The 12,939-nt window shown below is 36.4% G+C and overlaps 1 protein-coding gene across 1 annotated transcript; it reads left to right on the top strand.

The window, feature by feature from the left end:
- Positions 1-8,518: 8,518 nt before the first annotated feature.
- LOC131045111 (protein GRIM REAPER) lies at positions 8,519-8,923 on the top strand. The gene has a single exon (XM_057978646.2). It carries the CDS (start codon positions 8,519-8,521, stop codon positions 8,921-8,923), a length of 405 nt encoding a protein of 134 aa, XP_057834629.2.
- The last annotated feature ends 4,016 nt before the right edge of the window (positions 8,924-12,939 follow it).

Genomic DNA, 12,939 nt, shown 5'->3' with positions numbered 1-12,939 from the left:
AGTATACTCCTTTGAATGAATCATTGCATGATATTATGAATAAGTTATTGGGACAAAATGTGCTTACTCTTCCTCCTATACGACAAATTGATCCTGCAAAGATTACTTCACCTTATTTTGATCACAAATCTTTTTGTCACTTTCATCGTCAGCCTGGGCATGATACTGAAAAATGTTTTTCTTTAAAGGGTAAAATTCAAGATTTGATTGGTAATAATACTATTTCTGTTTCTGGAGTGAATGATAAAGGCAACACATCTGTAGCTCCTCCTAACCAAAATCTTCAGATTTTTACTGATCCATTACCTTCTCATACCTCTCATACCTCTAATGCGATTGAGGCTAATGATTCCTCTTTCTCATCTGATGGTCTTGTGTCTATGACTCCGAATGTGATTAACTTTGTAGAGCAGCAAGAAATCCCTAAAGAACCTTCCATCACATTTGATTCTAGTGAAACCATTAGAGCACCTGATGGTCCTTTATACATAGTTGCAAAAGTCAAAAATACACCTTGCCGTGGAGTGCTTATTGATCCTTCGTGCATGGTTAATGTTATTACTGAAGAATTTATTTTTACTTTGCAATTGAATCAAGTGATCTATGACAAAACAGATGTGATTGTGAAACTATTTGATGCATTTTCTTCTCCTGCAATTGGTTCTATTACATTGCCTATTGAGGTCCATAATAAATCTCTTGATGTGAACTTTTCTATTATTCCTTCTTCCGAACAATTTCGTGTGAAGCTTGGCTATCCTTGGCTATCTTCCATGAAAGCTATTGCTTCTCCTATTCATAAGTGTTTAAAATTTCCCCATAATGGTGAAGTTGTTACTGTCAATCATAGTCTCTTTAAACCAGCCGAAAGAACCTCTAGTGTTCCTATTGATTACTTTTGGCCCAAACAATTCCAATCTCTTCCTCCGCGAAGTGATCATCTTTTTAAATCTTATCAAAAGTGGAAAACAGATATGATCCTATCTCTAAGTGAACCTAGAACACCTAAAGTTGACATTCCTATCATTCTTGAGAAGGAAATTCTTCCTTTGAAAGACAAAACTAATGTCTTTCCTCAAGAAGATTCCCAACCCATCCCCATGGATGTGACTATGTCTATGCCTAATAAATCTTCTACGAGTAGATCTATACCTCCTCGTCATGATGGACTTGGTCTTCTTCCTAAACCAAATATTCCTCCTTTATATGGAGCAATTCCTCCTCCTTCTTTTTATAGAGAGAAGAGACCTTCTTCTTCTCCTATTATCCAGCCTAAGAGACCACAACCTAAACACCCAAGTGATAAGGATGAGAACATTCCTCCTCCTCTATCTTCTACACTTCCTACTAAGACTAGACGTAATCGTTCTGCACGGGAACGCCGACGAAAGCGTCGTCTTAGGGCTCAAGCAGCTGCTTCTCAAACTTTACAATCTCCAAAAACACCTTCAACAAGCATTATTCCATTTTCTCCTCAGCCGGATATTGAGCCTAAATCTCCTAAACATAAGATGCATGATGGTCTTGATCCTGTGCGAGTTAAAGATCCTATTTTTATAAATCTTGATGATGATATAGATGAAAATGTTATTCATGATGAAAATGTTACTCCTCTTGCTTCTGATAGCGAATATGAACTTGTTGATGTTGATAACCATTTATCTAATGAATTTTCTAAAGCACTTATCCTAGCTCCTAGACAAGAACAATGTGGCTTGGAACATGAACATAGCCCTTGTTTGGATCTTGTGATAGCTCCATCTGTTGTGTTGGATGTTCCTCCTCTAGCGTGTTCCCTGCCTTCCCGAAACATTGATCAGCAAGATCGGGGGGTAGATGACGTGCTAGACTAGTTACATTAGCATAGCAGATTCTCTCCCCCTCTCTTTTGTTACTTCTTCTATATGTTATTCTCATTCTTCTATTTGTCGTCCTTAGTGTTGTCTACTTGAGGATGATGCAAAGCATTGAGATCTCTTTGGTCTCTCTCATGTTGACTCAAAAGACACATGTGTTCCCTTCTTCTAGGTGACCTTCCTTGATTGGGGAATGAAGAACAATTATGCATACATCCATATGATATATACATGACTTATCATACAGCATACTGACCCCGAGGAAAGCGAAGTCACCTCGTGCTTTGTGTTTTGTGTCTATTATCCTTGGGTTTATCTCACACTTGGGGGCTAAATCTTTGCGATAATGTGCTCCTTTTCCTTTCTCATTTCTTATGTGTATCACTACGTTAAAACAATCACCCCCGTTGAGGCGTGTGCGATCGCTTTAACATAGGGGGGCATACACCCTGTCTATCCTTTCAAAGATACTTGAAAATTTCTTGGCAAACTTAGCTTTGTCTTGAAGATTTTTGGTATTTCTTTTGCATGACTCATAGTGAGGGAACCTTACTACTGACAGTCATGGTTCTTCCTCGTGATCTTCCCTTTTACTTGGTCAATCGAAGTCGTAAGATCCTTAGTCCACTGGGGGCTTGGTGTATCTTGCCTCCTTGACGTGGTGAAAGTCTTTCAACGTTGTTTCCTTGTACTTTACCGGAAGTATGAGCATACATACTCCCGCTAAAGTGGGGGCTAAATGTAGCGTCCTAAAATTGCGACACTTGCAATTTCGACTGCATTTCGGTCTTCACGATGGCGACGCAACACGCAACCTGAATGGAGACCCCAAAACTTGCTCACGACACTGAAAACTGCATTTTTCAAGCACCATTGGCCTGAACCTCCTTGCACCCCGCTGTCCCGGAGGTGGGACCAGAGCGCCCAGCGCCCTGGTCCCTGGGTCCTATTTTGGGCCCGGTTTCTTAAGTGATATCGGGTCTTTTTGATTGCAATTTGGAAATATACTTCCCTGGTCGGCCTAAGGTCGGGAAAATCAGTCTATCAGCCCTAATTGACAAGTATATAAACTACATTTTTCTCTCTCATTTGGGATAGAAGACATACATGACGGAAAAAACGTGGAAACTATACTCAAGCATTCAAGCATTCAAGCAATTGATCATTCCAAGCCTCCATTCAAGGCTAAGTGTTGCATTCAAGTCAAGGATTCAACCATTGAAGAGGAGATCACTTATTACATGCTACATACTACAACATACAACATCTAAACCTTTGCACATAAGGATACAAACATCCTTAGAACAAGGTATTAGTACTTGTTTTACATTACAGTCATTTACATTTACAGCACTTGCTCATTTCTTGGTTAATTCCAAAACCGGGGTTTGACCTAAAGGCAAACCCCCAATCCCTAACCCCCCAATCGTCTTCGCTTTTCTGTGTGTAGGTTGCAAGTACGCGGCTGAGATTGAAGATTTGGAATCCTTGTGCAGAGACGAACCGATCCCACTTCGTTTCGCGGAGGAGGACCGTGGCGTCGGGCGCCATCGTCCTGACAACTTTTTCTCAAATTTGCAGGACAGCGCCGTATCGACATTCTACTGCTAATTCCAAGTCTGCAGCTTCATCCTATAACCTAAACTCAGTTTATAAGCGAATCTTTATGACTTTCTATGCATCCTTAGCTTAATTTCCTTAATCAACATTCTTTACAAAAGAGGGTAGCTTTGCTTTCCAAACCCTTGAAATTCATTTAGCATCCAATCTTACATTGTGTGGGATTGAATCTTATGAGTTTCAACCCCTCTTTTGAATGTAAAGTCTTCCCCCTAAGTGAAAACCCATCGAATCCTAGCGAACCTCCCTTCTCTCTCCTCGGAGTTAGAAGAGGGGAGACCAACTAGGGTTCGACCGCGATTTTCCGCTTTACACACTTCATACGAGATTTGGTGCAGAAGAAGGATGTTGAATTGAAGCACATCAACACCCAGGATTAGCTTGCAGATATATTCACCAAAGAGGTTGCAAAAGATCAGTTTATAGCACTACGAGATAAGATTGTGAGCTCTCTTAGCATCAAGGGGGAGTATGTTGATAAGTGATGCTGCTCTAGCATGCAGCTCCATGCAACTCCAGTTTAGACATGAAGCTATCCATTCATCACCATGCATAAGCTATTTTTAGTTTAAATCAGTTTTTTGTTTATTCATGCAAATAAAGCATGTACTCCAACATGCATTAATCTTTAGGACTATTTTTAGTTTTGTTTTTTGCATGAGTTTGTTTTTAGTAAATAAAGCATGTTGTGCATGCACTTATTGTATTCTTAATTTAGGGAGTAGTTTGTTTTTTTTAGTTTGAGAGCCTTGGTAGCTTTCCATGCAATGCTAGGAATATATTTAGAACTGCAGTTATTATTTATTCTTCTAGGCTGCAAATTCTTTATATATACAGCCTCTATGTAATTTTTTAATTAAGCTTCAATAAAGAAATTGGTGTGTGCAATTCCAAAAAATAGGGTTGTTGTTATTGTGTGTTCTTTGTTATTTAATTTGATTAATCGGTTGGCTCTGAGGAGACATAGTAGTTTCAGATTCTACACATATTGCCAATATCCTCAAGAAAATCCATCTATCATTTTGCACATGTTAGATAGGAGTGTCCATTACCTAAATAGTGATCGACGGTCCTACAGAATATATCCTCTGCCAGTATAATCTGAAAAAAATGCCCAAAATTTTGACTTTTCTTGAAATAGAAGCGAAATAAAACACCCTTTCAAATCCAAATAACAAAATAGAAATAAGAACCATCTCTCTTGAAAATAATTAGAAAAGATAGGTCATAATGAGATTAACGCCTACATGAAAAAAAAAACTCCAAATCATCATTTCACATCGCCAAAGACATAAATGCTCATCCTCTTTAAGTCATCTTGTAAATATTTGAGGGAATATGGAATCGAACCCAACACTAAAAAATGATTATTTAGCAGATTGAAAAAATAATCTGCCACCACCTGTTGAGCTAGCAATCATACTTTCACATAGATTAAGATCCCAAAATCTCCACATTTAATTCACAAAAGGAATGCCCTAAAGAGCCAACCTGTCCACCATCCTTAAAAAAAATTACCAAATTTTAAAATCAATTCCATGCATCCCCAATTAAAGAGAGGAAATCCTGATGTGGTTTTCCATAAAGAGATTGGGATTCAAGACATGCCACCATCATACAAAGTCCCATCAAGAATCTGACTACATATCCTATGCCACCCATTAAGTACTAGAGATCCATCAAGATTGATGTCATTCAATTTTTAAAATTTGAATTTCAAATGAAGGATGGGAACAAATTACTAGGATAGATGAAAAGATCTGACATCCACTTGAGAGGGAAGAAGTCCCATTACCATTGCATCCAACTTGACAACCAAAGGAAAAAAAAACAAAAATCAACTTTCATTCATACACCTCAACAAGCCACAAATCTATTATGCCACCTCAATCAACCATCAACCATCAGACTACATGCATTAACCACTTTGGCATCAAATTCCAATTTAATTTTTCTCCCATTATTGAATGCATGCTTGACCAGGCTATGTGTCCATTTATTTGCTTCTCTATAAATATGGCTTATTTTAAAGTCTTCATTTTTATTAATTAATTCTATGATCAAGTGAAGCCAATGTGCTAGCATTCAATTGGGAGTGTTATTTATCCTAATAATGTTGATTGCTATCATGGAGTCTCCTTCTAAGTGAATTTTCCTAGATCCATTCTCTAAACCCAACTGCAAACCAAGAAGAGAAGCTTTGATTTCCACCAAATTCTTGGTAGTTTCCCTTAGGGCCATGTCTTTTTCTGCAATCATCTTGCCATGCTCATTCATAGAAATGCATCCCATCCCACTTAGACATGGATTGCCTTTGGCCACCCCATCAAAATTTATTTTGATCCACTTAGAATCTAGGTCTTTCCATTCAATATTATACCTGCAAGAAAGAGGTTGATTAACCAACTTGACCCCATAAATGGAGGGAACTACAAGGCCATGAAATTGTTTAAGCATTTCTTCATCCCAGAGGGAGAACAAATTCTTCTTAGCCAACTGGTTCCTAGTTGCAACATTCACTAATTCTAAAATTTAATCTTCAATCTTTCAGTAGAGCAGGTCCACTATCATTTCTTTGTCTTGAAATATTCTAAAATTTCTCTCTTTCCATATTTCTTAGATTACTAATTCACTCTCTTCTTTACATAATATACATCTTCCAGCCCCATAAAGTCCCATTTTCCTCATTCGATCATTAGACAATATTTTCCTTTGGATGGCAAGCCAAGCAAACACCCTAGCTTTTGGAAGACAATATTTATTCAACAATAATTTATATTCCCATCCTTCCCTGATATGGCAGACACTTTAATTTGGTAACCAAATTTTAGTTTATAAGATCTAGATTTAGACCCACACCATCTCACTATATCCTCCATATTAGTAGGCATAAAGCACATGTCCTTCAAGAGTGATGTTAGTCTCTCCTTTTGATCTCTTGGGTCGTTGATATCCTTTTAAGGTCTTCTATTTTCACTAAAATATACCATCATGCTGAGTAATCGAACCATAGTTACTCACTTTAGCACCCCAACAAGAAAAAGTATCCCTCTTGAGTTCCTCCATACTAGGGTAGAAATTAACAATATCATTTTTATCCCATGAGTCAATCTAGAAAGAGGCTCTCTAGCCATTCCCTAGCTCCCAAGTAACATGTTTGGAGATTATGTCTCTACATTCCAAAATATAGCTCCAAATCAATCCTTGTGGAGGATTCCTTATTGTTAGAATCTACGTGGGCCCATTAGAGTCCAAATATTTTCTTCTCAAGTATTTGACCCATTTTTATCTCCATCAACAAATATGCTCCATACTAATTTAGCTCTCATTACTAGATTCATCACAAGAAGTTGTTTGATTGTTCTTTTATGTAATTATAAAATTTATTTATTTTTAATAAATAATGTATAGTTCAATTTTTTATGTATTTTTCCTCTACAATATTTCCATTTTTCATATTTTTTTCATATTACCCTTTAAATAACCTACATTGTAGTAAGTGTAACTTTTGTGTTAAAATTGAAGTGCACAAAATTAACCAAAGGCTAGCCTTCTTACTTGTCAACTAAAATTGCCCCCAATGCATTGTGACCTTTCTAGCTAACACCTTAACTGTTAATGGTCAATCTACATCTTGTGGTCAAATTAAAAGGAAGGTGGAGCTGAATAGAAAAAATTAATGATTCATTTTTAAATTATTATTGGGCATACATGGAGTGGTCATAAATAAAATGAAAGGAAACATTGCAATGGCATTTACATTACCAAGTAGTCTAAGGGATCAAGAGCAACAACCAAGAATTCTTACATTCTTCTCAGTGTCAAATCTTCTATGATGATCTTTGATCAAATAAATTGTGATTTTACTAGTCTTGCTTCCTTAAATAAAGTTGTTAAATGGTCCAATTTAAGTTTTTTTCATACTAGATATAAATAATCTCCTTGGTTGTACACTCCATGATGATTTGTCATTCTATCTCCACCACCCTTTTCATGCAAAATAAGCATGTTCTTGTTTCCCGATCTACCTCAAGTGTTGCTCATCTACTACTTTAGTATCTATGACGACATGATGAGATCCTTCTAAGCTATACAATTAGTAACTTTTGTTTTCCCTTAACTTTAACTCTTACATATATTTTTTTTGTCATAATACACTTTCTTTTAACTAGTTTGCTTCATCCACATGACAATCCTAAATTTGTCTCACGTACTATTTTATTTCCTCGTTTATTTAAGAAACTCTTTCAGTGTAATGTCCAATTTATTCATCCACTTGTTTTGTTTCATCTATATTTTCTTCTATAAAGTAAATCCTCTTCCACACGAACTTTGAACTAATGATGGTTATCTATATATATACTTTTAAGTAACTTAATATCCAAATCATCACTCATATCTCCAAAGAAAGTCTTATTTGAGAATTGTAAATTTTAAAACTACTGATAGGTAATTAAATACTTTTAGATTCTTTCTATTGACCTCCAAATTATAATGTGACGTACAACTCGCTATACTTCACAAGAATAAAAGATAACCAACGTAGCCAGCAAGCCAAAACAAGATTTCTTGATTTTCTTCAATCCTGCCAACTGAATTCCCCAATCGACGTTTGATATACTCCGCCTGCTTTTCACATGGTATGTAAGTACAACTGGCTGGCAATGTCGCGTAGCCAACAATTACCACATTTGCCTACTAAAAATAAAAGGGAATACACAAAGGAAACATAGTCAATATACTCATGGGAAGGGAGTATGGCTCCACGTCAATGTTAAATGGCAACGATAACCGCGGAACCGAGTATGGTTTAAGATAGATCCACCCAACATTACCAGTCAGTACTATTCAATGTCTTTATGCTTGTTTTTCTTTAAGTTTACGGTATTGAGCCTCCGTCGTGCCGTTCAACTCAATACAACTAGTAAATAGCATTATAAATAGCCAATTTATCCTTCAGAGAGTGCAACAATCTTTGCCCTCCATCTCCTCTCTTTAAAATAGTGCTGTTTGTGATCCTGTGTGTATCTTGCTGAGTGGCAATGGAGATAAAAATGAAGTTATCAGTTTTGTCCATGCTTATATTTGTAATTCTGAGCAATGTTGGATGTGAGGGCAGAGAACTGAGCTCCAACTTTCTAATTGAGAGCCGCGTTACAAAAAAAAACGGTTGGTGTGGTGCTGATGAGGGAAGTTGTTCAAAGTATGCTCGTGCTCATGAGCATACACATGGCAATTGGGAATGCTGCTCCAAAAAGTACTGCGTTGATGTTTCTTCAGATTCATTCAACTGTGGGAAATGTGGGCATGCATGCGGTTATGGGTTAAGCTGCTGTAAAGGAAAGTGCGTTGATCTCAACACCGACAAAGCTCACTGCGGAAGTTGCTCCAACCGTTGTCATCACGACAAGTGTGCATTTGGTATTTGTGGATATGCACATAGCTAGGGCTATTTCATTCACAGATCAAGCAGGAAGGAACACTGAGGAGCTAAGAATTATAATCTCTAGTGTTCTGCACTCAAAATTATTATTCTTTAATAGGTGGCTAAATCTGCAGCCTTTAAGTAGCATTGAGGAATCGTTTTAGAATAAGGATTTCAGTAGTATTGAGGAATTGTTTTAGAATAATAGTTTGTTAAGTTCAGAACCATCAATTGATTGTATTCAATGCAGTAGCAAGTTGTTTATTCCTTCAGTGCACAAAATTTAATATTACGGTGAAAGCAATACACAATGGATTCAAGTTGAGCTGTGAGAATGATTCACAGCCAGTGAAACGTATTGTAGTAGATCAAAGTAGTAAATAAGGTGATTGAGGCATTGTTTTAGAATAAGCGTTCAGTACTATGGGGGAATTGTTTTAGAATAAGCGTTTCAGTACTATGGAGGAATTGTTTTAGAATAATGGTTTGCTAAGCTCAGAACCATCAATTGATTGTATTCAATGCAGTAGCAAGTTGTTTATTCCTTCAGTGCAGAAAATTGCATATTATGCTGAAAGCAATACACTATGGATAAAAGCTGAGCTGTGAGTCCTGTAAAAATGTTTCACAGCCAGTGAAACGTATTGTAGTAGATCAAAGTAGTAAATAAGATGATTGAGACTATGGAATTATCTTATATCTTCTTTGTAAATTCTGGAGAATGAATGTTTGGTTGGGGCAAATGAACGGATTGCTTTAGTGCAGTTTACAAATATAAAATAATAACTGTGCGGGGTGTTGGATGTTCCATGCCAACAATATTTTGCAATTGTATCATGAGTTTTATAGCGCTGAATTAAACAGAGTGGTAAACTTATATGACTGGAGAATACGGTATACAGATTAATGGATAAGGAGATCATTAATGATGGAAAAATTGACAAGTATTATAGTCACATCCAGGCTGCGCGAATGTTTAGAAACATACGTATCTTGAGTAGATTCATCAATAACTTGTAGGGTAAAAAAAAACAAAAATATGCAAAGTACAGAATGAGAAGACATAGAAATGGAATAACTTTGAATTATTTGAATTATAAATTTGTAAGAAGATGTACATATTTATAGTACAACAGGGAGTTATGTTTCATCTTGAAAACTAGTTAGCATTTCATGTAAGAGAGACGACGACACGAAATAAAGAACAAACTTAAGTATGTTTACGTTTAAAAAGAAAAAATTCATAAAAGAATGTGTAATAGAACATTCTACGTTAACATTATGTATTACAAATATTTATTTATTTTATTTGCTTCAAATTATATTGAACAAGTTTATCAAATTTTATAAGTTTATTAAATTTTTCTCTCTTACAATTCATGTCTCAAAGCTTAATTTTAGTTTTTAATTAAGGATAAAATAGGTTTTGAGGGGATTCAAAACTTCTTACAATGGGTTTGAAAAGGACCCGAAACCTTCTAGAATTAGTGGGAATCCAGAATCCTGATGCAGAATGCTACAATAAAATAGGAAAAAGATGTACAATAGCCAGCCACCAGTCTAACAGTAGCAGCTAGACATCAAGTGTCAGGCTATAACAACCTCAAGCCAACTAGGCTAAAAAAAAGGGTTTTTCCAAACTCCCTTAACCTTTACAAATGGGTTTTAAAAAGGCTCCCAAACCCTTCATACCATAAAAAAATTGCTACAAAGTTGGGTTTTAGCAAGGCTCTAAAAACCTTCAATTAGTGCAGAAACGCAATCTTATTAGACACCATGTAGAACTAAAACTCTTCCACCCAAATACTCTCCACCTCAATAGGAGAGGCATCCACCTTGATAGGACAGGTAAAAGAGGAAACAATGGGTTTTAGCAAGGCTCCCATTACCTTAACCTTGAGAGTGAAAAACATAGAGCTCACCTTACCCTTCAAGATCTCCACCTCAATAGGAGAGAAAGGAAGGAAGTCAGAAAAGAAGGTAGCAACATCTCCCTTGCAACCATGAAACAAGGTGTCATCATCCCCCCTGCAACACCTCTTGTCATCTCTAGCCACAACCATCTCCACCTCAATAGAAGATAGGTCCACCTCCATATGAAAGATAGTTGAAACTGAAGCACCAAAGTTGCAGAAACAAAAAAAGGAAGGACAACCAAAACCCCAATAAAGGTTGACTAGAGAATCGAAAGATCTAAGCAATGAAAAGAAGACCCCATCAATGTAGAAATATCAAACCAAAGAGATTCAAAAAATCCCCACAACATAAAGACCTCTCCCTCATAAGCATAAATCTTAGAAAATTAAAAGGAGAGACAAAGAACAAAGGAGCCACCGTACAACCACCTCAATGGCAGGGACAAACTTGCAGCAACAAAACAAGCTTCTAAAGATCCGTACGTGGAAAACTCCAAGCCCAGGCTGCAAGAGGGGCAAAACACACAAGACCCTGCACAAAGATGGAACACAAAGCCCTTAGCCCCCACTGTAGCTTGAAAAGAGAGAAAAGAGTCTGAATACCAAGCTAAAAGCTCTAGCAAGAATAAATGAGCCAAAAACATTAACACCCCAAGAACGGCCCTCAAAAGAAACACAAACTGAAGACCAAGCAAGCAAGTGGGGGGCGAATCCAGCACCCAACACCAATAGGGTAGGTAGAAACAATGACTGAACAACCAAAAGGGAGAACATCACCTAGCTTGGGCGATCTCTATCAATCTCACCATCTTCCTCTCCATCCTCAGACTCCTCAGCCACACCACCTCCACTAGTCTTTTCTTTGCCTATTTTCGCACTCTGCAGGTTGAAAACCTTGCATTCTCACTTCCACACCCATCCTCTCCTACCCATCATGCTCCCTTGTTATGTTGTAGCTTTCTTTTGGTTTTATTTTTAATTGTTTCAATTTATTTTTCCTATTATGAACTTATCCTAAGTGAGCTATGTGCAAAAGGATCTACAAGTAATACAAAATTATTAGAGGCACAAGGATTAAGATTGACAAAAATAATTAAAAATAATGAGATATGAAAGTAGAAAGCCCACCTAGTTGAACAAGGATTCTCTAAAGTAGAAGAAGTTATAGGTAGCAATTTTACAATAATATATTTGTTGTCTTGTATATCTTCTTTTTGTTGTAATATTTTTTTTATTTTCTTTTAATATTTTATATATTTTTACCAAAAAATAAAAAATACTAGTAGATTATTATTTTTATATATGTGAAGTGGATTCTAAATTTACTCACAAGACATTACTTGTGTGTGACCTTGATGCAGGGGCATCATGGCATGCATATGGTCATTTTTGGGTTTTAGGTTGTTTTGGATGTATTTGGGTCCAATAAGGTCATTTGAGACCATTTGAGGTCATTTTGATCCACTGTGGAATGTTTCATGAAAAGTTGTCAAAAAATGTAAGAGTTGCAAAAGTTGTCATGTCAAAAATTGTCAAAAAGATGCATTTTTGGTTATGGGCAATTGATGGTCGGTTAGACGTAGGGAATGATTTTAAATGCATAAATATTTAATCAAGAATTGATTGGAGAGGTTGTAGAAGGATTGAATAAGAAGAAACATCATTTTGGCACATTTTTACCTTGTTTTTCTCTATAAATAGACTGTATTTTGTTTTGTAAGGCCTAGTACAAAATGGTACGGGTCTGAAACTTATATGGATGGAAAGATAATTTTATTTTAGATGTTTTTATTCTTACCAATCCCAAAGAAAATATTGTTTGATTGGACTAACAAGTCAATCTTTCTAATAGCCCTATTCAAAAACTAAGGTTTCCAGCTAGTGCAAATAATTCATAACTTGACTTTCCACCATTGGAAATTCATTAATTAAAATAATTTAAGGTCACCATTAGTGCTCAAGATGGATATGATCAAAGGATAAAAATCCACATATGCTTAGGTATGTTTGGACATTTCTAATACATGATTTTCTATACAAAAATGTGGGATGGTGATGTCTGAGAGCATGGTAAGCCTTTGTATCATGAAATGAACATGTCTTTTCCTCCAAGGCTTTATGT

The sequence above is a fragment of the Cryptomeria japonica genome, chromosome 3 (genome assembly GCF_030272615.1).
Source record: "Cryptomeria japonica chromosome 3, Sugi_1.0, whole genome shotgun sequence".
Classification (NCBI taxonomy): Eukaryota; Viridiplantae; Streptophyta; class Pinopsida; order Cupressales; family Cupressaceae; genus Cryptomeria; species Cryptomeria japonica.
The sequence above is the reverse complement of the archived record's forward strand: the minus strand, read 5'-3'. Positions and strand labels throughout refer to the sequence as shown.

Bases quoted from the DNA above. Each gene is read 5' to 3' on its own strand.
- LOC131045111 (XM_057978646.2), top strand. From the start codon at position 8,519: ATGGAGATAAAAATGAAGTTATCAGTTTTGTCCATGCTTATATTTGTA.